This window comes from Centruroides vittatus, unplaced genomic scaffold (assembly GCF_030686945.1).
Source record: "Centruroides vittatus isolate TY-2023 unplaced genomic scaffold, ASM3068694v2 contig_1159, whole genome shotgun sequence".
NCBI classification, from domain to species: Eukaryota; Metazoa; Arthropoda; class Arachnida; order Scorpiones; family Buthidae; genus Centruroides; species Centruroides vittatus.
Window position 1 is genome coordinate 1,510,154 of NW_027120745.1, and position 23,116 is coordinate 1,533,269.

The following is a 23,116-nucleotide window of genomic DNA, read 5'->3' on the forward strand; positions in this document are numbered from 1 at the left end:
TATCCTAGGTCTATTCAATCCACTTATTTTAAATTATTTTGTTGTAATGAGTCAAAGAATCTCTCATGAACCTATCCATTATTGATAAATACATCTACTAAGAATATTTTTCTTATTAAAAGCAATTATTAAACTAAGAATAACCAATTACAAAAGTGTAGTTAGATGAATATACCAACACCTTTAAGTTTCCAGCACATGAAAATTAAATGATTCAACAATTTACATGCAAGGCCCAAGGACAACAAATTTGATATAATAATCTCCAACATCATATCTATCACAAGAATCTCATCAATGTGTATAAGGAGATAGCAAAGATTATAAATACAAGATTATGACACTGTAGATCCCTTCAATCTACAAGTTATTAAGGAACAACAAAAGTAAAATAGAAAATATAAGTGTTTCAGATGTATATAGAAAACTTAGATTTGGCAGTAACTTAGTATTTAGGAGCCATAAACCATTCATTGCATAGCAGATTAAAGGAGCATTGATAAATCATTAACAAGAAAAAGTTAATTATGCTTGGTCATTTATGCTTTTGTTTCCAGAGAGAGAAATTAGGCTGAAAGATGTGCAGCTAATAGAGTCTACAACTAACATAGCAGAGCTGAAAGGATTAGAATTACTAGGAATGTTTAAATCGACTGAAATGATGACTCTTTATCAGGGATGGAGAGTTGGAGTCAAATCTCATGGGAGTCGGAGTCAATTTTAAAAAAATAATGAATTGGGAGTTATGTATTTTTTTGCCAACTCTCCATCTCTGCTCTCTATAGCCTGGAAAATACATTTTGATATCTCATAATCATCCATTTGGACATTTACACTCAGGTTCTATCTTTATTATTATATTTTTATATACATATATACTAGGGTAGAGCTTATTTTCACAATTTGTAAATGTGAACCTCCTACCCTCTACTTCTGTTCCAATATACAGTATATAGAAAAACATTTGTGCAAAAATCTACTCCATTGATGAATATTTACTGGTAGCTCAATGTCACAAGTTTTATAGGTTCCAAATAGTTAGGATGAGCAAGCTTCAACCACTATGTATCCATTTTAGTACAACAGTTTGTAAAACTGTAGTTGGTCATCTCAATAAATAAACTATTAATTAAATTAATCACACATTAGTTACATGACATTCCCACAGAATTAATTCTGTCATGACTCGTGATCTTTATTTTGCTGACATCATCAAGTCTTGCTGCAAATGTTTTTCCCTGTTTCTGGTTGAGGCTGACTCAGTGACTCATACTGCTTACATCAGCACCTATGGGCTATTTGGCTTGTATGGACAAGTTCAGGCACATCACTGAAGGACTGCTGATATCATTAGATGTATAGACTATATAATCCAGAAGCTGCTCAAGCAAATCACATAATACATTTTTGTTCATTTCGACAAAGTTATTAAATCATAAATATGGTGGTGGCAGCAACTAGATCTAAAACTGAAGTGTACCTCCTTGGTTCAATAGTAACTGAATTAACTGGCAACAAGTTGCCATCCTTACGTCAGGCTCTTGGTTCGTTTTTACATCATCATCTTCAACTGAAACAAACTATCAGACAGTCATCAGCTTTTACAGTTAAAAAGCTGGCAATATTTTATGAAATGGCAAGGATCCAATGATGGATCCAAGAAACTGCATAACTAAACTAGAACAAACATTTGAAAAATGGCATTTGCTGAAGAAAAACAGGGGGTGACAATCTGTAACACAGCAAACAAATGAGGCTGAATTTGTTAGTAAACTAGATAAACTTTTTGACGTTTCTCATCTTAGAGCACTCAAAATGATAAAAATTCCAGAGGATCGTGAGTTCTTGTTAGATCAGCGTGAGAAAGGATGTAAAGGGTCAATGGTATGTATGGATGGAAAATTAGCTGCAAAGGAGAAATGATCAGCACAAAGATGGGAACAGATGCTTAACAGAAAATGTAGAATGGAAGACTTGAAGAGAAGTGGTGAAGAAATAGCAGAACTATTATCCTCAAGCAGCAGCACAGATACTGAAGATGATGATGCAAGCTGTAAAGGAGACAGAGTAACTAGTGAGGGAGCAGTTGGAGGCAGATTATACAGACAGCAAGAAAGAGAGACTCTCTGCCTCTACCAAAATAAACTGATAAAGTTACATTGAACATAGTACTGAAAATTTCAAATTTTGTGAATTGTGACATTTAAAAATTTTTTCGTTGCATTTTGGTTTGTAATCCATCAAGTTTTTTAATATTGTAAAGTCTACACGACTATTTAATTTGTCTGTAATTGTCCAAAAAAGTGAAACAAGTCTGGTTTACCAAAACAGATCTTGTATGTTTTCATTTATCATAAGTTCCTCCTTTTATAAACTTTGTGGTCATTGAGCTACCTCTAAATATTAATATATCAAATTCAAATTTTTTCTGTAGTAATTTGAGACCAGTTGGAATAGTTCTGGAGGGTAGGACCACAAAAATGTACGCGATTTATTTTTTTCCCTATTTTAAGCACCACCCTAATATATGCATAAACAGTGTGTATAAATGTATTTATATATATATATATATTGTTTGTATCATTATCAGCTCATTTAATTTAATCTGTTTTGTGTTGTTATTCTTATTTGAATTTTCTTCAATTATAAGGTTTTTCAATTAAGGCCAAACACATTTGTTTTATTACATTTTCATGTGCTGAAGGAGTCAACGTATTCATTTAGCAATTACTAACAAAATGCAAAATAAATTTTGCATGAGAAGTGATGTTTTAACAAGTTTAGGTATTTTATAAATTATTTTGAATTTCATTATTAAATGTGTTCTTATTCATAAAATTAAATTAAAATGAAAAATATATCTAAATTTACCATATTACAAGTGGATCTTTTATCTTATGAATTATTAAATAAAAATACTAATTATCAAAGCTAGTATTCTCGTCAATCATTTAAGTAAAAGGTTTAATGCTAAAATTTGAATTTATATTGTACAGAAAATTTTCAAACAAGTGTGCTAATTTTTGTCTTAGAACAAATCCAAATTTAAAACAAATGTATATTATTTCATTCAACTTTTATTTTATTTCAAAGTTATTCAATACTAGGAAATAAGTTATTCAACTTTTATTTCCTAGTATTGTATATAGTCAAATATTTTATTTTTACTCAGTCATGACCTAGAGTATATTCAATGCTGTCTCGAACATGTATTCACCAGAGCATAAAATTATTGCTTAGGAATTTATTACAATTTAAAACTGTTTTAAATAAAATCAAATTTTATATAATAATTATAAAATGTTTTCTGCTACACACTTCAATTGTGTAGACATATTTTATATTTATATATAGAATGTTTATTAAAATTAAAGACTGTTTTAATAACATTTCTAAAAGCTTCTACGGAATTGTATTATTTAATATATATCTTTACAGTTTTTGTTTTCTTACAATTTTGTCTTTTCCGGACCGAGAATGGAGCTGATGTACAGTACATTTGGTCTAAATGTGTGAAGGAAAATAATGAAATAGAACATAATTACATAGAGAATATATACTAAAAACTATAAAATATATTTAAAATTTGTGACATTTTTGCAAGAAATTTGAAATTAAATAAAGAAAAGTCACATGACATCATACGATGCAATGCTCGAATTTTAAAATATTATATTTTATCTTTATTGCTTAGTTACGGTAGCAAAGTGATACGCGTTCGAGATTCGGAACGTCGGTTCCATTTTTATTTTTTGAAAATACTATAGTTAAAGTATGTTAAAATGCGAATCTTTTCTTTTTAACGGGCTTTGATTATATATTATTTTGTTTCACTTTTTAATTTTCCAAAATAAAATAGAAATAAAAATTAAGATGCAAATTAAATAAGAAGCATTCTAGAGCAAGGACTTGTCTTGCAGATATACATGAACAGTTTGAGGATAATAATTATTTATGAATGCTATAGACAACTTCCATGTCACAAGTGTCTCCTTTATGCTTACTCGTTATTAATATTTTAGGATCTCATTTTTTAAAATTTTTTTTGTTTTGATGCCTCTCATTAAATTTGATGTCCAAAATTATATCTGAAACATTAAATATTTTATTAACTGTTGTTGTTTTAGTTCATGCTTATTTAATAGATCATAAAAATCTTCAAATAATAATTTTAATACCTGGTAATTATTGTTGTATAATAGTTGTCTGTCAGTAATTATAAATTAAATTAAATACATTAGATTGATTTATAATTGATAGTCTTTCAGTTTTTAATTTTTACTGTAATACCACATTATTTTTTAAAAATATCTTTTACACAATATATATATTTTTTATATTCAATGTGTGACTAATAATAATGCATATTTGTTTTTAAATTAACTGTAGTTTGATAATATTTAATGAATTAAGGGTATTAAAATCATTGTCGTAACTTTTCTATTTGCACTTTTTACAAACTGTAGTGAGCGCTAAGTTTTCACAAAATGGTTACATTATTTGAGTTATCAATATTCATTTATATTGAATGTAGAATGAATCTTGCTTTACTATTTAGTATAATTTATGCTAATTACAGTTGTTCATCTAGAAATTTTATAGAATGAACACAAGTTCTATTAGCAGAACATGATATTTAATTAATGTGTAGAGTTGTTGAAAAAAATGATTATCATTTAAAATCAAAACCTTGCAAAGTTTGAATTTTTAATGCTATCGCGTTGTTGTTCTCTTAATACGTCTTTTAAGGATATATGGTATATTGTTGTATAAGTATACTGTTATAATCAGGGTATTTGGAACAAATCACCATGTATATTTTGTAAGTTTTTTTGATGATAATTCATAATCCATTCCATTTGTTGGCTGCATTTGTAAACTTCTCATTTCTCATAACAATTATCTATTTTTTGGATGAAAATACAAAGAAACTTGTATCGGGTTCCCATGTGGTTTCAGAATTAGTTTGGAGTGCAATAGAAAATCTTGCTTTTTCTGTTACGACTCATCTTAATATTTTACTGCTATATATATTTGAATCATTTCAATTTAAAAAGCTTGTTTAAATAATTGAGTAATTTTAACTTTAGTCCAAATTATATTAAAAATAATAATAAAAAAGTTTCAAATTACATACACATACCATTTGTATATTTAATTAGTGCAATATTAAATCTGTCTTGATTGTTTGATTAGTAAAGAATTTAGACTAAGTTTGTTAGGACTTTCTCTAAATTGGAATAGATTAGAAGATAGATTATTACTAGTTAACTAGTGTAAAAAGAAAGGTTTATAATGTAAGTGCTTATCATATTAATTTAGACTTATGCAAACTTCTAAAATTCTGTTTGGAAGTTATAGGAGTGTTCATAGAAGAGAAACTGATAATTGTAAATGACTTTAATGCAGCTTTTGTATACTTACAACAATTTCTTTTTATGAACTTGAGACGTACTACTTGCACATGTGTAATATTTTTGTTAGTTTGCTAACTATTATGTAGTGTGTTACACACATGGATTGTAAGCATAACTTGAACAGGCAACTGAAAGCTAAGGTACATTAATATGAACTAAATTTTAAACAGTTAGCATCTCAACTACAAACTCATTAACCTTCTACCAGTCAGTAATGAAGGAGAAACATTGATGTGCATTTCGATAGAGAAAATAAGTTTATTGTAAACTAACTTTTTTTAAGTTTTTAGATACCTAAACATAACAGTGATGTGTGTTATTATAGAACAATGATAACTGTAGTATTTTAACCATCAATATATTGTCAGATCTGTGCCATAAGGTCATATGTCACTTTTCTTCTCTAACTGACAAGTGAAGTTACAGAAACAATAAAGATTTTCAATGAAAACATCCTACGAAGAGAAGTTACCATTGAAGAAATCAGATCAATATGACATAAATTGAATTTTTTTATATGGTCTCAAGTTTTCTTCTGGCTTTTCTATAAAATTGTTTAAAATTGAATATACAATCTTCTGACACTATATAATACCGTTCCAATAAACAATGCAACTCTTGCATATTTCTGATAGGCCATATATGGCACCTAATGTGACAAACCTTATTAAAAGCAGGGATGGCATGTCTTTATTTCTCATAATTGATGAAATATTCCTTTAGCATATTGATTATAAATTTTTAATTGTTTTGAATAATGATTTCTCTAAAACAAATGATATATATATATAGTTAAATATAGTTTTCAAATATATATAATAAATTATTTTTGTCCATTGTAGGCTTTAGCAAAATTTCAAACAAGCCAAAAAGTAAGTGCTACTACTGGAATTGAACAGGAAGAAAGTTTGCTTCAAGAAACTGCTAGTAAAGAAGCATCATTTACTTCTACACTTCAAGAATTGGAGAGAGAATTAAAATTGGTAAATTTGCTTTTTAAATTTGTACCAAATTTTTTATAACAATAATTTTTGTACTCTAATATGATAAAGAATAATCCATCTTATTCAATAACAATCTAAAGAAACTAAAAATATATTTAAGTATAAGCTATGACTAAACTATATAGTGTCTTTAGTTGATAAAATTCTTGTCAAAGTATAATATGAAGTTAAATTTTTTTAAAGCTGTTTTCTAGCTCAAACTAATACAGTGGAACCTCAGCTTAACGAGCATAATTCCATCCAGAGTCTTACTCGTAATGCGAAACAATTTTTCCCATAGAAATTAATGTAAAATACGATAATGCGTTTCATGCTGAAAAAATGCTCAAATGTTTTATGTATAACATTTATTCAAAAAAATTGTACAATATACACTGTTAAGGAGCATGACACATCATCGACTTTTCTTCTAGCGTGGAATGAACCATCCTGGAATGAGAATTCGATTTGCAGAAACAAAAATAAATCACAGCTAATATGTTTGATAAACACTCCAAATGATATGCCAAATTCTTGGGTTATGTAAAGGCTATAATTAAATATTAGAATTTAATTAATTTGACTAGAGGTAGGCAGTTATGTTTCCATCTCGTATTAAATTTAATAATTATAAATAGTTAATTCTTAATTCAGACATTTCTAAAATTTAATTTGGACTCTGTCATTAAATTTAATGACCCAAGAATTTGGCATATTGTTTGGCATGTTTATTATATAATGGGCTATAGTTGTTGATGTTTATAAGTAATATGTGTGATCACAGGCAACACTAAGATGCTAGCAGAATGAGTGCTAAACACAGACTGATGGAGCATGCCACATGTGCACAATTCGGGATTTCCCCTCCTCGTCACTCATTATGCGAAACATCGCTCGTTAAGCGAGGCAAATTTTTACAATTTGTTTTGCTTGTTATGTGAAATACTTGTTGTGTGAGGTGCTCATTAAGCAAAATTCCACTGTATTTATACTCAAAATACAAGTCAAATTCCATTACAGTGAACTCTGTAATAACAAACAGTTTTCTTGTATTTTGACAGACTGACATAATAAATTCATTTTAATGAAATTAATAAACTAGTTTAGTGAATATTACTTTCTATTGTGCTTAAATTATCTCAATTAAAGATAAATTTCATTGTTTTTTTTCTTTATTCATTGTAGATTATAAACATTATCAGAAAACAGTTAAACAAATGTTACTAATCATCAAAAGATTCATACAGTAATTCATTATTTTGAATTGTCATATTTTTAGTAGTAACATTAAAAATGAAGCTTCCAACTTTAATAAACTGTTAAAAGTATTCTCTGAGACATCAATAAATAATAAAGAGCAAATATGCAGACTGTCCAATGCCTCTAGAAATGAAATATTCTCATCTGTTGACTCATTTAAAATTTAGATCATGTTAATTAAAGGAGTAATTTCAAATGATCTTGCAATATCATTTTTCTTCTCAGAATCTATTTTTTCTGAGATATAAATTAATGTTATTTTTAATTTGTTTTTTTTTTTTATATCTTAATGGTAATGCAAACATTAATTAATGAACTTTGCAATAACTTATAAATGAATATGTAAGAAAAGAAATAGACTTCTGCTAATTATCACTGAGTTCAGTGTTAACACACAACTTTATTTTATCCACGCTGAACTCAGTGATAATTAGCAGAAGTTTATACAATTTTGGCATGAGTTTTCTTGTTTATCTCTTACTTTAAGAAAAGAAATTTTTAAGATAAATTGTTATACATTAAAATGTTGAATTCAAAGTGGTAAGAGTTAAAGGTTGCTATTAATTGAATTCCTCGGGGACGTCTAGTACCAACCCTCGGAATGTTTGAGGTAATCGAGTTTGAATATTTGAAAAAAATCCTGAAATTGTATGACTGTGTGTGTTAATATTTTTGCCTTCTGAACTTTGCCTGCAGATGTGATCCTTTCTGTTTTGAGCACGAGATTATAGCCACAATTTTTTTTGTTTACGTTATTTTATTTTTCTTGGTGTTATTCGTCAATGTTTTTACATCGATGACAGTGTCATCTTCCTTGATCTGGTAACAAAGCTTGGTATGCTTCAGGAACCCATATCATCAGGACATAATATCATTCACTTTATTTCTTGCAATAAGCAATGTTCTGGTGTACGTTTTCTCCAGCTGATATGGATGTGTGCCGATGCTAGGGTGCATCATTCATAATTGAATACCTCATAATGCCACGAATTGAGGGTCAAGACTATGTCCCCAAAGCTTCAATTACGTAAAATCTTAAATATTATTATGATCTGTTTGATTAATTATTTTGTATTGCTTTTTTTTTTTTTAATGTAATATAACAACTTATATTAAAAACAATTTATTTTTTATGAACAGAATTTAATGTGAATATTTTCCTATTTAAAAACTAATAATGCACTGATTAATGTTTACTGATTATCAAATGTCAAAAATACATATGAAAAAAATAACTATCGATCCTTTGATAGGTGGAATAAATGTTCACAAATATCAATTGTCTATTGCATTTGAAGGTATTTAACTATAAATCAAACTATATGAGTCTGTACGAAGCTTACACGAATGAAACAAATACCCACACTTCTTCCAATCAGGGAAATAAACAACGATTGCCATCCTGCTGCATTCTGTTCACTTGACTTGGAACAGACAGATTTATCCTGTCATCTATATGATTCACTGTTTATTACATCCATTATATTGGGTTACGTAAAATTGAGTTAAGCAGTATAGTTGTTTGATAAATAGTTCACGATTAAGGATGTGGTAAAAATATTGCTGTTGATTAAAGACACAATGGAGATTTCTGTAAGTTTAAAATAGATCTAATTGGGTTGTATACCATTTATTGGCCTTTGTCAAGTTTTTTAAACCTGAAAGTTGCTGATAAATGCATCTGTAAAACTGGTTGCATATAAATAATTTTTACCACAGACTCTTGTACACCTTTTAAACACAGCCGTTTATTGCTATCATTCAAACGTTTTCGGTTATTTTTAATAACCTTTCTCAAGAACCGTTACATTCGAATGCGGTCGTAAATTTAAACAAACGTCGCCAATCGTAAAGGAACTTTTAGAAATGGTTCTGAATGATAGCAATAAACGGCTGTGTTTAAAAGGTGTACAAGAGTCTGTGGTGTAAATTAACGCAGTCTTTGAAGAATATAAAATAATTTTTAATCCAACAATTTATTAACTAAACGCCCATGTTCAACATATAGGCAAGTTGTATACATTATTACAATTTTTCCATCCTATTTAAGAACATAAAATATTTGAAATCAAGTTTAAAATTAAGAAAATTATTTGTCGTATAAAATATTGTATTCTACTTTGTGTTTGAATGAATAAATTGATTTCTTAACCCTGAAGCAGAAACATGAATGGTCTTAATTTATTTGAATTGGATTTTATCATTTTGATAAAATTACGTGCATCCAATTAGTAGATTATATACAAATGATTTGACAAGTCAAAATATTTACTCACTCGTATTTTCTAAAATTTGTAACTGAATTTTAATCAATGATTTTGTTAACAATATTGACACACAAAAAAAAACAAACAAAAAACAAAACTAGAAATGTTATATTGATGATTAGAGATAAAAAACAAATTATTACTGGTGCATTCTTGGTTGTTTAATTACAATTTAATGATAAAATAATTAAGTTAAGTTTAATTTTCACAAAGCATTATTTTTATAAAATTTTAGGTCCGTCAAGAATTGGCTCGCGTAGAAGCAGAAAAGGAACGTATACAACAAGAAAATGCCGATTTGGCCAAACGATGCGAAATTTACGACTGGGAAAAGAAAAATTTAAAAACAGAATTAAAAGAATTGAAATTTCGTGAAGCAAGGTTGCTCGGCGATAACAATGAGCTGGAAGAAGAAAATATTTCTTTACAAAAACAAGTTTCCTCGCTTCGTTCGTCACAGGTATTAATAATTTGTTATAAAATTTTATCTGGTGGTCTAGTTAATCTATATTTTTCTTTTTTTTAATGTTTAGTAAACAACTATCTTTTAACAGATGCATAATACGTGATAAAGATTTTTATATAAGAAAGCTACAAAACAGGAAAAAATCTTTTAATACAATTCAACCTGATTAAATGAAGCTTCTCTTATTCCTCTTAATTATTTTTTAAAATGTGCTATTTATTCAAATTTTAACTTCAGATTATTGAAATTTAGTGAGATTTAATCTGGGATTCACTAGTTTGGGACACAGGTTCAGGATGGCAATTTAAATCTGATGGCCAATGGCCATTAGTTTGCATGACTGCCACTTGTGTGTGTTGTCAATGTTAAAAACACAAATTGTCCATAGCTTTGTAATGTGAAGGCTTAGAAAAGTTGATTTTGACTTCAAAATGAATCTGGCAGATTGTTTTCATATGGTCAAAAAATAAAAGTAGCCCCTGGTCAATTTGACACTAGTAGTATATTAAATTTTGTCTTTATGGTAAGTATCTCCATGTTTCTTATGCTCATTTTAAAACAAAAAGCATAACTACTATAAAAAAAATTTTTTATTTTAAAACAGTTAAGAAATATGTGGATACTGAATGATGCATGTAAGCACTTGTTGAATGGTATTCAAACTGCTGTTGGAAATATTATTTGTGATGTACGTACAGTGTACAGTTCACGATTATATATGTATGACATGACAACTTTCATGTCTTTAGTCACATCAACTATGCTCACACAACAAGTAAAATGTTCCATTATGTTAATGTCTATTAGTTATAACTGTTGGGCCGAAAACTAGTTTAGAGAATTATTGAATTCTTTTAAAATTTGAACATTAATTTTCAAAAATGGATCTCTATTCAAATGAGGATGGATTCAAATCCTTGAAAAAGATTCTATAATCATAAATTTGGATCTTCTTGCTGCTTTTTCATCATTTAAATTCCGAAAAGTGGCACTGCATTGGTAGGTTTCACCAAATTTGTTTGTTCTATCGGTGTCTACTGGGAACATTTTCCAAAGTTTGTCACACTCAAAAAACGATCTTGATCACTCCACCATTAACAGTATTCTCAGACTTATCAACTATAATAACTGATGTTCTGAAAAGAGTAGTAGTAGTCTAGATCCAGAACAAGTTTGAATGTTGGTGTTCGTGAATAAAAATCTCGATTAAATGTTTGAGTTTTTAAAATGCCCAAAAACACTTGCATCAAAAGTGTTTTTATCAATTATTGAAATTCCTTTTGGCTGTGAACTAGTTTGGTATTTTAAAACTACATAAATCTTCTGTAAATACACAGTTATAAGTACAATTTTTCTTTAACTAAAAATTCCAGATTTATTTAGAAAGAAATAAAAAAATTTAAAATGGCTACTTTAGTCACAACAATCTTACAATTGTATAATGACACTGTATTGTCCAGGGAACCAGACATCGGGAAAGGTATTCGGTTTAAAGTTCAAAATACGAGATCATTTGAACACTGCTCATTTTGATAAAACAGCACATGAACACAATTAAATGCCCTAATAATAAATAAAATACAAAAAATACTGTGAAATTAAATGACATTTATCGGTCTCGCACCGTCTACTTCGGCATCTTAAAACACGGCTGCCAGATCTGCCGCACGATAAGTTTCTTTTTCGTCACAATCTTCCCCCTAGAGTTTATTTCTTCCACGTGCTTCTCGGCTGCCACGATTAATAAGTAAAAGTTATATTGGATAAAAATAAGCAAAAGCTTTGTTCAAACAGCTGTCATTTTTACTTTAGCAATTAACAAATTTCACAATTTATATGTAAGATTAAAATAAGTTTGTATTCTTGTTTAGAAGCTTTACTTCATATTTTGTTTGAATAAAATCAAGTTGAATTGTCTCCATACACAATATCGGGTATATTATACTTTGTACGGCATTATATCGTTTCGTAATCAAACGATAAAAAAATTCGTAGTGTGTGTGGGAAAGATGCTCATAAACTTCAAACATGTCAAATGCAGTTTAAAAAGTTCCATTTGGGAAATTTTGAACTAAAGGACACAAAACATATGGGCTGCCCAAAAGGTATTGACAAAGAAAATTGCAGAAAGAAATTTTTAAAAATTGACAAATAACACAGTATAAACAGCAGCGAAAACATGGTGTAATGCAAGAGCGAGAGATGACTTGGGTGCAAACCAAATTGCACTTTAGTGGTTTAGTGCAGTACATTGGTCATACTGTAACTCAATTTAGAAAATTGTGATTTACTTGAAATCAAATATTTCACTTTATAAATAAATAAATATAATTCATCAAAAGTTCTGATCCAAAGACTGACAACTGTTGTTTAATATGCTCACCTCTATCTATGCTACTACCACCACATAAAATTTAACATTTCAATTTACAAATATGTTAACTATAGCAAAAGCCTTCCAATTTGCTGTGCACTTACTTTTAAAATAAGGCTTATTTAATAACACGATACCTGTTATTGTTCAAATAAAGCGATAAGGTCTCAATTTATTTATTTAGGTAGAATTCGAAGGCGCAAAACACGAAGTAAGACGTCTGCAAGACGTGATGGAATCTTTTAATTCGCAAGTGGAAGAGTTGACGTCGCTTAAAAAAATCGCAGAGAAGCAGCTGGAGGAAGCGCTGGAAGCGTTGCAGTCGGAAAGGGAACAGAAGTACGCACTGAAGAAAGAATTGGACCAGCGGTTGAATTCGGAGTCGATTTTCAATCTTAACAACTTGGCCTTTGCCGGATTTCATCTTGGAAGTAAGAATTATATTGGCGGCAGCGTCGATAGCTGTTTCGTAACTAGATCGATAACCGTCGGTAGTAGTCAAAATAGTTTTAAAAATATTTATATAAAATCGAAAGGCAAAAACCGTTGCTGCGTCTGTCTGTCTTTTATCCTCGAATTATTTGTTGCCATTTTGGTTGGAATATTTTCACCATAAAAATGCATACCGGGGAAAATTTTATTGAAATTCCAAACTGCATTGCTTTTAGTCCAAATGAATTTTTTACTGGTCGTTGATTCTGGTAATAGATAAAATTGTTCAAAGTAAAAAAAAGAAAATTTAAAATTTTTTTTAATACTTTGGGTCTGCTTTAGATTATAAAATTAACAAAATAATTAGCAAGTCACTTTTACTCAAGATCTTTTGGTTAAAAGTACTGCATCTTAACTTTTAGAAGTGGGTTTCATATAACTAGTTTTCTGGTTCTTGGTATTATTAAATCATTATTATTATATACCCCACGATCAAAAAGTATCGGGAATGGTTCGATAAAATGCACGATTTGAATTTATCAAAATTTGTTCCCTTCGAAGTAATCCCCTCCCACTGCAATGCACTTACGCCAATATTTTTTCTAATCCTCGAAACATGCTTTAAAATCGTGCTCGGCAAATTTTGTTTTATGGTATAGGTTGACCAAAAATGGTAATCGCCGAAGCATAATTTTATGGAGGAAACGAAAAAGTCACGAGGTATCGTATTTGTTTAATTTTTGCCAGAAATTCACGAACAATAAGAGCATCGTAAGCAGGTGCGAAATTCACGAGTTTTCTCACCTCAAATCGGGTTGTTTTTTTATGAATTGCTTTATGCAAACAGCATTCTTAGTTGACAGTTTGTCCAGTTAGAAAGAATTCGTAATGCACAATGCCACAACCTTGATTATTGACCGACTTTGATACGATCTTTTTGGTCCTGCTTCACCTTTCAAGCACCATTCACTTGATCATTGAGCTGTTTTGGTGTCAAAAGCATTTTAAGAATAATTCATCTTGCGAAAGCATCTCTCGAACACACTTTTTTTTTGGAAAACATTACACATTTTTGGAACTACTCGAGAAGTGGTGCACCGCAAGCCCAAATAATCTTTTAAAACTGTTTGACAAGATCCAACGGAACCGGAACGTTTTAAACAATGATTGCCGAGCACCAAATCTTTGACTCCGGTGACACGTTGTTCTCTGCCTTCCTCGAATACATTAGACATTTTGAAAAATTGCAGGTGTAAAAATCTTTTTCGTTTGTAAACATATGACAACAGCACTCACTTACGCACACACGTGCAGTTTATACGAGCCTATCCCGATACTTCTTGATTAGTCAGATTTGTTATTAATGTATTTTAAGACTAACAATTGGCAACAATTCTATACAAAAACATCGTCAGTTTCTGAAGTTTAAAAAACTATGGCGACATCAGTAAGATATTCTTATTTGATCAAAATGACAGTATTGTTTTTTTTTATACAATGATTTTTTGACATTTCTACAAAGATTTTTCCACAAATTGCTGCCATTTGATCATTGTATTCTAGAAAAGTATATTATACCAATGAGAAAAAATTAGTATGGCACACACATTGCAATACAAAGTATGAGGAGTATTTTACTTTTTATCAAATGGACAAATATGAACAACAGATGTAAATATACAACTAAATACCACCAATTGGCAGCTAACAAGCATTTTATCTTGTAAAGCCACAGTTTCTTTTATAAAATTGTGCGGATTACATTTTTACATATATATAAGTATAAAAAGTGATTTTTGTAAAAGATTTTTTTTGAACAATTTTAAAATTTTTTGTATATTAGTGTGCCAAATGTATTTTGTGCCATATTATTGTTCTAATGGTTTTTGAATCAAAGTAACATTTTGTTCACCACAGTTATAGGAGAGATGTAAAATTTAAAGTTTAATTAAAGCTTATTTTTGTTATTAATTTGTTTTGTCTTTCATAATGAGCTACCAAAAATCAACGTTAAAGTATAAAATTTTATTAATGTTTGTAAATTGCATGCTCTTAAAATAACGAAATACTACAGAAGAAAAAAAAAACATTCATATAATTTGTTGTGCACATTTACAAACATTGATTTATGGTGACTTACCATGCTATTTCCAACAGATATGGGCCAAGAAGACGGAAATAGAACAGAAGAGGAAGACGGAGAAGCAGGTACGCCAGTTCTAAAACAAATAGAAGCCGATTTTATAGTTGGTACCGACGAAAGTAAGGAAGCATTTATTGTAATAGTATATTCTATCCAAAATGGCATTACAAAATTATTATCGTGCAGAAGGTGTCGGCAACGTACAGTCTTCGACGGTCGGCGATCTGTTCAGCGAACTGCACGGATCGGAGATACACAAACTCGAAAAACAACTGGAACAGGTACGTTTCGCTTTGCGAAAGTTCGCGAATACGAAACTAAACGAGATTCGTATTTCGTAGGCCGAAAACGAGAAATCTCAACTCGCCTCGAGGTTACAAGAATCTCAACAGCTTTTGGAAAAAACGCAAAAAGATCTAAGCGATCAGCACAGCCGCGTGTCGCGTATGGCCGAACACATAAATGCCCTAATTGCGTTACACGGAAGGCTCGACGGCGAAGAAGGAAGAATAGAAGGACAGATGGAAGACGGGGAAAAGGTAAAAAAATAGTTTTTTTAATCTTCGAATTTTCGTTACTCTTATTTAAATTTTAACGACGTCGTCTAGGATTTGCCGGAATTGTCTCGACTAAGGCAACTTCTGCAGAAACACGAACAGCGATATCAACTAGCAGTTCAACAAGTGGAGAGACTTCAAGCAGACGTGAAAGGTCTGCAACAGCAAGGAACTTCTACCGATCAGAATGACGACGAATCCCTAGAGAAACTGCTAGATGAAATTGCAAATTTGAAAAACAAAGTATATATAAATGTTTTTACAATCTCAAATTTTACTCCTGCTATAAAATTTGAATTTTAGGTAAGAAATAACGAAAATCAAATTGCCAATCTTGAAAGTGACATGAATATCTTGGGAGAAATTACTGGAGAGACACAAACAAGCTTAAATCTTACTCAAGTATAAATTTTAGCACCAAGCAAAAATTAAATTTTTGATTCTTAAAATCGACTAAATCTGGTATATTTTTTTTAATTTTAGGAGGATTTGATATCGATTTCCGAAGAACTTGCTCAGATTTATCATCACGTTTGCATGGTAAACGGAGAAACTCCGAATCGCATAATGTTAGATCACGTTAAGGGGACGCAGCAATCTTCCGGTGAGATTATTATTATAATTATATACTTTACACAATAAAATTGAACTAAAAAATGTTTTTATTGACAGATGATGGAGTGAAAAATGACACATCTAACTGTGTAATATCCACATCAGAAAGATCAGTGACTTGTAACAGAATGGATGCTTTAAGAGAAAATATCAAAAGTGAGATCTGTTTGAAGATTTTGCAGTCGAACGGCAATACGGACATTCGCGTCGATCCGGGAATGTGCACCAGGTTATTGGAAACTTTGCACGATCAGATAAAACATCTGCGTCGTGCCGTCGAAACGACGATCGAAATGCAGCGTCAGAACGCTATCCATTCTAGCAACAGAGACGGTTCGTTTTCGTCGGAAGTGGAGGATTTGCAAGAACAAGTAATTAAACTTAAATCTATGTTGTCTACTAAACGAGAACAAATAGCCACGCTACGTACAGTATTAAAGGCAAATAAGCAGACTGCAGAAGTAGCCCTGACTAACTTAAAAAGTAAATACGAGAACGAGAAAACGATAGTCACCGAAACTATGATGAAACTACGAAACGAGCTGAAGGCTCTGAAAGAAGACGCAGCTACCTTTGCCTCCTTGAGGGCCATGTTTGCCGCTCGATGCGAAGAATACGTTACCCAGCTGGACGAACTCCAACGCCAACTCACGGCGGCAGAAGAAGAGAAAAAGACTCTCAATTCACTTTTACGTCTGGCAATACAACAAAAATTGGCACTTACCCAAAGATTAGAAGATCTGGAAATGGACAGAGAACGAACCCACATGAGACGTCACACGGGACGATCTAGGCCATCCTATCCACGGACGAGTGGAGGACATCATCATTTGCCTCCTGGGGCCAGTGCCTTTTCTTCTCATCAAAACTACGGTCACGGACAATACTATCAACGTAGAGACTACTAAATATTTTTTTTATATTGCCTTGCTTAACAAATCGTGGATTTAATTAATTTTGGTGTTTTTTTTTTAAGTATTTACAACAGTATAATTTATTACTTTTGGTAGAAGAGAATCCCAGAATAATTTGTTGTTGAAAGCTATTTTAAATCTTTTTATTGTCGTTTTTCAACAATGCTTATCAAATTGTATTGCAATTATAAGATTTGGCATTATCAGTAAAATGTACATACTTTACTATGTAATCAAACAATGTTGTTGTTGTCCACTGTTGTTTTTTATACAGAATAAATGTTAAAATCCTTTAATTCAAATTCCCTAACACATTCCTACAGTTTACATAGTTGTTTCTAGCAAATTTAACAAGTTTTGCTTTTTGCTTTTATTTCGGTCGGACATTATTTAAAGATGTTTGTCGTTCCTGCATCCACATTCCAAACGTGCCTAAATAAAGCATTCTTTTCTTTGTAAATTCAGAAAGTTTTACAGATCTATTTTTACAACTCCGAGTTTGTAACTTATTTCGAAGCTTATTGTGCGAAAGATAGCAAAGTATGCACTGTGTTTTGTGTGCCTTCAAATGAACGGTTACTGAAATTTTAACACATATCTTGTTATCTTTGAGAGTAGATTATTTGTAATAGAGTTCTATGCAATGCTGTTTAGACACTGCCCCCTTCTTTGTTGGAATGAACAGGTGGGAACAATTAACAGAAAGGGACCTGTAAGGAGTAGAAATAAAAGTGTGTGTAATTGTTGAACTGCTTGATTGTTTTCTTTGAATGTACCAAGGAAACACATATTATATGATGATATTTAAACTTTGAATTTTTATTATTATTTTTTTCTTTTTAATCATATATATATCAACTGACATTTATGTTCAGATTGATTTGTAAAAACTGCAAATCAATCTCGAGTCATAGTTAATACTTGAAAACTTACATAGCTCGATGAATGTTACTTCAATGCAAGTTTATTTCCAGTTATCAAAACACGGTCCAATGAAAACTTCCATTAAATTTATTAACTGACTGTGCCACTGTACACTATTTATTGTGAAACCTGCTACATCAAACTCATGCAATGCAGTTTTGGAAATGGTTACTGCATATCACACTTTCCAACAACAGTACACAAATCTCTTACCTAAACATTACTTTTTTCTTTCTGCAGAATTTCAGGATTTTTGTACAAAAAACAACTTCCTTTAGCTGATAAAACATGATAGGAAAATGCAGGATGGGAAGTTTTCTAGGAAATTCCCACAATTGCCACATGTAACATTACCCTGTATTGATTAACAGTGTTTGATATATGACAGGTTTCACACTTATTCTCACTAACATTTACTTGTTATATCATAAAAAGCATATTCTTGTATTAAAAATAAACATTAAAAATGAATATATATATATACCCCCGATGGTCGTTAGATTAAACTCTAAAACGACCACCCCCACGGTTGTCCGTATTCGAAGGAACGTCGGGAAGACAAATTATGCGATACAGGATAATGGGCAGCTAAACTTCCACAAAATCTGAGCTTGCGATACAAAAACACCGACTAATCGAGGTATCTACCAAAATAAAAGCACAAGAACAATTCTTCTGGTATTACTCATTCTTTTTAGCACCATAATTCTTACCAACAATTCCGATTTCGTATACAAGTCTAACAGATTAACAACTTTGCTTTCGAATCTTTGTGTACTGTTAATTGAAAATCTATATTGGCAGTGGCAAACACTTTCCATAGAAACACACACTTGACAACAGTCACCCGTCTGATTTTTTTTAATGTATAATTCCCCGTGACCTTATATATCTGGTCCAGTAAATGTGGCATGATGCATACATTAAAACATAAGTTACAACAACATCCACAATACAATTTGCAAATTTGCTGAAGTTATGAGAATGCTTTAGTATTAGAGAAGAACTATTTTAAACACAATGATCAAAATACAATGATAAAAGTATTAAACAATCCAACTACAGAAATGAAGCAATGATTCCATTGGTCATTAATGAGTGAATTATCCATCAAGATAAATTTGAAGTGAATTGTCTTTACTAGTACATGTTACACAGAACAGCCATTACAGCCCGTAGCAGAAATTACAATTCGTAGTGTGCAGTCTCCTACTGGTGCCCTTCCTGTCTTGCTTTACCTGAAACCTATTGAATTTTATTCTATTAAATTTCTTTTTTTATATGAATAAATAATTTATATTTAAAAAAATTATCATATTCATATCACCATCCTTACAACTACCACCAGAGATGTTCAAAAATCTTGCACTACTAACATTTTTATATTGGCAGATCTTAATTGACATTGTTATAAAAACCTTAATTATTTTATTAGATGTACGCACGAATTTAATTAAAGAACTTAGTGTAATAAGAGCAAAAATGATGCATTGTGAAAATTTCCATAAATCTTGTATTGAAACGAAAAATGCCCAAATAATTGAATTTAGTTAATGAAGAGTATGTTTTTTCTGTAATTTTTCATACAACAACAAATTAAATCACATTGTTTTTATTTTCAATTTAAATTTTGCAGTGATTATTGAAATGTATTAGAATAATTAAATGTTTTTTCCTATAGATAATTTAAATAAACATCAACCAATGCTCTTCTGAATATAATTTTTAAATGTTTCTGTCTAAAGATATTTTTATATTTGTCTATTTAGTTTCAGTAAAATGATTTTTATTTACCCTGCCAAGCCAAATTAAAAACACTTAATATTTTATTGTAATTGACAAAGGCTGCGATGTTCAAAGAAATATATATTTTTTTTTCCAGAGAGAATAAGCTTTAACAGACAATTTTGTTTTCTTTGCATTCGTACCATTAACTAAAGTCATAATTGCAAGCGACTAATTTTTAATCAATGGCAATATGATCAACATTGTTGGAAATCATATCTGCCATTACTCATTTTCCAATTAGCAGGGGAAAATCACAATTGAGATGAAAGAACTTAGTGTAATAAGAGCAAAAATGATGCATTGTGAAAATTTCCATAAATCTTGTATTGAAACGAAAAATGCCCAAATAATTGAATTTAGTTAATGAAGAGTATGTTTTTTCTGTAATTTTTCATACAACAACAAATTAAATCACATTGTTTTTATTTTCAATTTAAATTTTGCAGTGATTATTGAAATGTATTAGAATAATTAAATGTTTTTTCCTATAGATAATTTAAATAAACATCAACCAATGCTCTTCTGAATATAATTTTTAAATGTTTCTGTCTAAAGATATTTTTATATTTGTCTATTTAGTTTCAGTAAAATGATTTTTATTTACCCTGCCAAGCCAAATTAAAAACACTTAATATTTTATTGTAATTGACAAAGGCTGCGATGTTCAAAGAAATATATATTTTTTTTTCCAGAGAGAATAAGCTTTAACAGACAATTTTGTTTTCTTTGCATTCGTACCATTAACTAAAGTCATAATTGCAAGCGACTAATTTTTAATCAATGGCAATATGATCAACATTGTTGGAAATCATATCTGCCATTACTCATTTTCCAATTAGCAGGGGAAAATCACAATTGAGATGATTTGTTCTTTCTAGAATAGCACTTTACAGTATGTCATACAAACTATGAATCTATTTATGCTTTTAATAGAAAATATTAGACTAGAAAACTACTTGATTTTAATAATATTCACTGCCATAATTTGTTTAAAATTTCTCTCTTTATTGAAGGTTATAAATTATATTAAAAATTCGTAAGAACAAGGAATGTTTGTTAATATGAATGGAAGACATCTATTGAATTTCAAAATAAATAACCTAATTGTGGTTTAGCCCAAAATTTTCTTCATACTGCTGTTTAAAAATTTCAAACGAAACTAGGATTGTCTCTATATACATGAGAATATAAAATTAAATATATTATTGTGTGTGTGTGTGTGTATAGAGAGAGAGAATAAGGATCATCATAATAAAATAAAGAAAAAATTGATACCATTTAAATGAAGACTATTAATTTGAATTAGATTAACACTAGAAAATAATATCTGCATTAAATTCTGCAGACATTTTTCAACACCAAATGATTAGTTGATCATTTGGTGTTATAGTGTATAATGATTATATTTAAATGTGAGATGAAAATTTTATTTCAGTTAAGAATTTCTTGAAAGTTTGATTTAAAAACAAAAAATTTCTAATTAGGGTGGTCATTTCCAAAAAGGAAGACATTGCACACGTGACATAAGTTGCCAAAATTACACACACACTATATATATAATGAAGTATAACACTTCAAGCATGCAGTACATCTGATAATTAACTTTTAATTATTTCCTTATTTATAGCTCTGAGAACTGAGAAAAAATTAAAACCAATTAACATTACATGGACTAGATATCTGAAAAAGAGTGAAAAATTTATGCCTCCGTCAGCTTGAATACAATAAAAAATTTTCAAGTGTCTCTTTTTATCAGGTTGAGATATTTGGGGATTTAGGAGTGAATGATTTTTGCTTAATGTATTACCATCATTATCATAAAGTGAAAACCTGTTTCATTGCTAAAAAAATATCATCCTCGGTAACAACCTGACATAAATAACTTATAGAAATAAAATGTTTTTCCTGCGGATGGGTATCGAAGCAAGGTTTTGGGAAGATGTTGCTCTAAAACGATTGTTCACCAGCATGTTTCTTATATTAATTAATAGTATAATCTCATGAAAAATTCAATTAGTTATGTTTGTTTATTAATTTCATAAAAATAAAATTTTATTTTTTTAGCCATTGTATAGGCCTAATTATTTGATTTAACAGACTTCAAAAGTATGACCAATGGCCAGTTTGAGTTCCTCTGAATGAAGGATAGAACACTCAAAAGTCAGACTTCTGGCCTCTCTAGTTTCAATCATTAATATTGTAATCTATATAAAATACTTTTTACTATATGTTCTTATTTAAAATGAGAAATATACTGATACAGAGAATTAGAAAATAATGACTTTATTCCAAGAAATTACAGCAGATAAAAAATTCACATAATATGTTAAGTTAATTTAAACATGAAAACAATTCTAAAATAATAGTAGTGAAAGAATTTTGAACATTTTGTAGACAAATATCAAATAATCTATAATTACTGTTACATTATATTTAGTTTCAAATGTTTTGATAGAAAAGAGATTTGATATTGATAGTTTCTAAAAATTATTCAATAAATTTTAATCTCATATTATCCTTATTAAAAAATTATCAGAGCATTAGGCATTAAAAAAATTTCTTAAAAATGTTATTTTTCAAATCTTTACCTAGGTTACAGAATTGTACATTTTTTTGGTGGTGGTTTTATTTTCTTCTCTGGATTTTTTCTATTGATTTGCCTTACAAGATCATAGAAAATCTATTTAATAAATTTAAACATATTAAATCATGTGAATAAAAAGTAACAAGTAAACTATAACACAAAGTATAGAAATAAAATACCTACCTCACTCACGTTAATTTTGGCTTTAGCAGATGATTCGAGAAAGGCACAATTATTAAAAGAACGAGCCAGATTTGCACCTTGGTCTTTACCGACTACTCTCTCGTCTTCCAAATCACACTTGTTTCCTACTAGAATCATTGGCACCTAATTTGTATTAAAAAGAGGTAACTTCAAATATAATTAATTTTTTTAATCTAAATGAAAAATTG

General features: G+C 29.8%; 2 protein-coding genes across 5 annotated transcripts in view; one reads left to right on the plus strand and one right to left on the minus strand.

Annotated features, from left to right (window-relative positions):
* The window catches only part of BicD (protein bicaudal D), a 33,019-nt gene extending 14,842 nt beyond the window's left edge, over window positions 1-18,177 (plus strand). The window contains exons 2-11 of one of the 3 annotated variants that reach the window (XM_067276543.1): window positions 6,260-6,400; window positions 10,163-10,387; window positions 12,952-13,198; window positions 15,357-15,461; window positions 15,529-15,623; window positions 15,684-15,881; window positions 15,951-16,142; window positions 16,203-16,301; window positions 16,383-16,503; window positions 16,572-18,177. In XM_067276543.1, coding sequence (XP_067132644.1) covers window positions 6,260-6,400; window positions 10,163-10,387; window positions 12,952-13,198; window positions 15,357-15,461; window positions 15,529-15,623; window positions 15,684-15,881; window positions 15,951-16,142; window positions 16,203-16,301; window positions 16,383-16,503; window positions 16,572-17,422 — 2,274 coding nt within the window. In that variant the 3' untranslated portion in view covers window positions 17,423-18,177. The remainder of the gene's footprint in view (window positions 1-6,259; window positions 6,401-10,162; window positions 10,388-12,951; window positions 13,199-15,356; window positions 15,462-15,528; window positions 15,624-15,683; window positions 15,882-15,950; window positions 16,143-16,202; window positions 16,302-16,382; window positions 16,504-16,571) is intronic. The other 2 variants (XM_067276551.1, XM_067276557.1) reach the window with 2 other exon arrangements.
* A 239-nt stretch (window positions 18,178-18,416) lies between these two features.
* Window positions 18,417-23,116, minus strand: part of Rap1 (RAS oncogene family member Rap1) — a 51,204-nt gene continuing 46,504 nt past the window's right edge. For both annotated transcript variants that reach the window (XM_067276576.1, XM_067276568.1), the window contains exons 6-8: window positions 22,908-23,051; window positions 22,729-22,820; window positions 18,417-19,597 (exon numbers count right to left, since the gene is read on the minus strand). In XM_067276576.1, coding sequence (XP_067132677.1) covers window positions 22,734-22,820; window positions 22,908-23,051 — 231 coding nt within the window. In that variant the 3' untranslated portion in view covers window positions 18,417-19,597; window positions 22,729-22,733. The remainder of the gene's footprint in view (window positions 19,598-22,728; window positions 22,821-22,907; window positions 23,052-23,116) is intronic.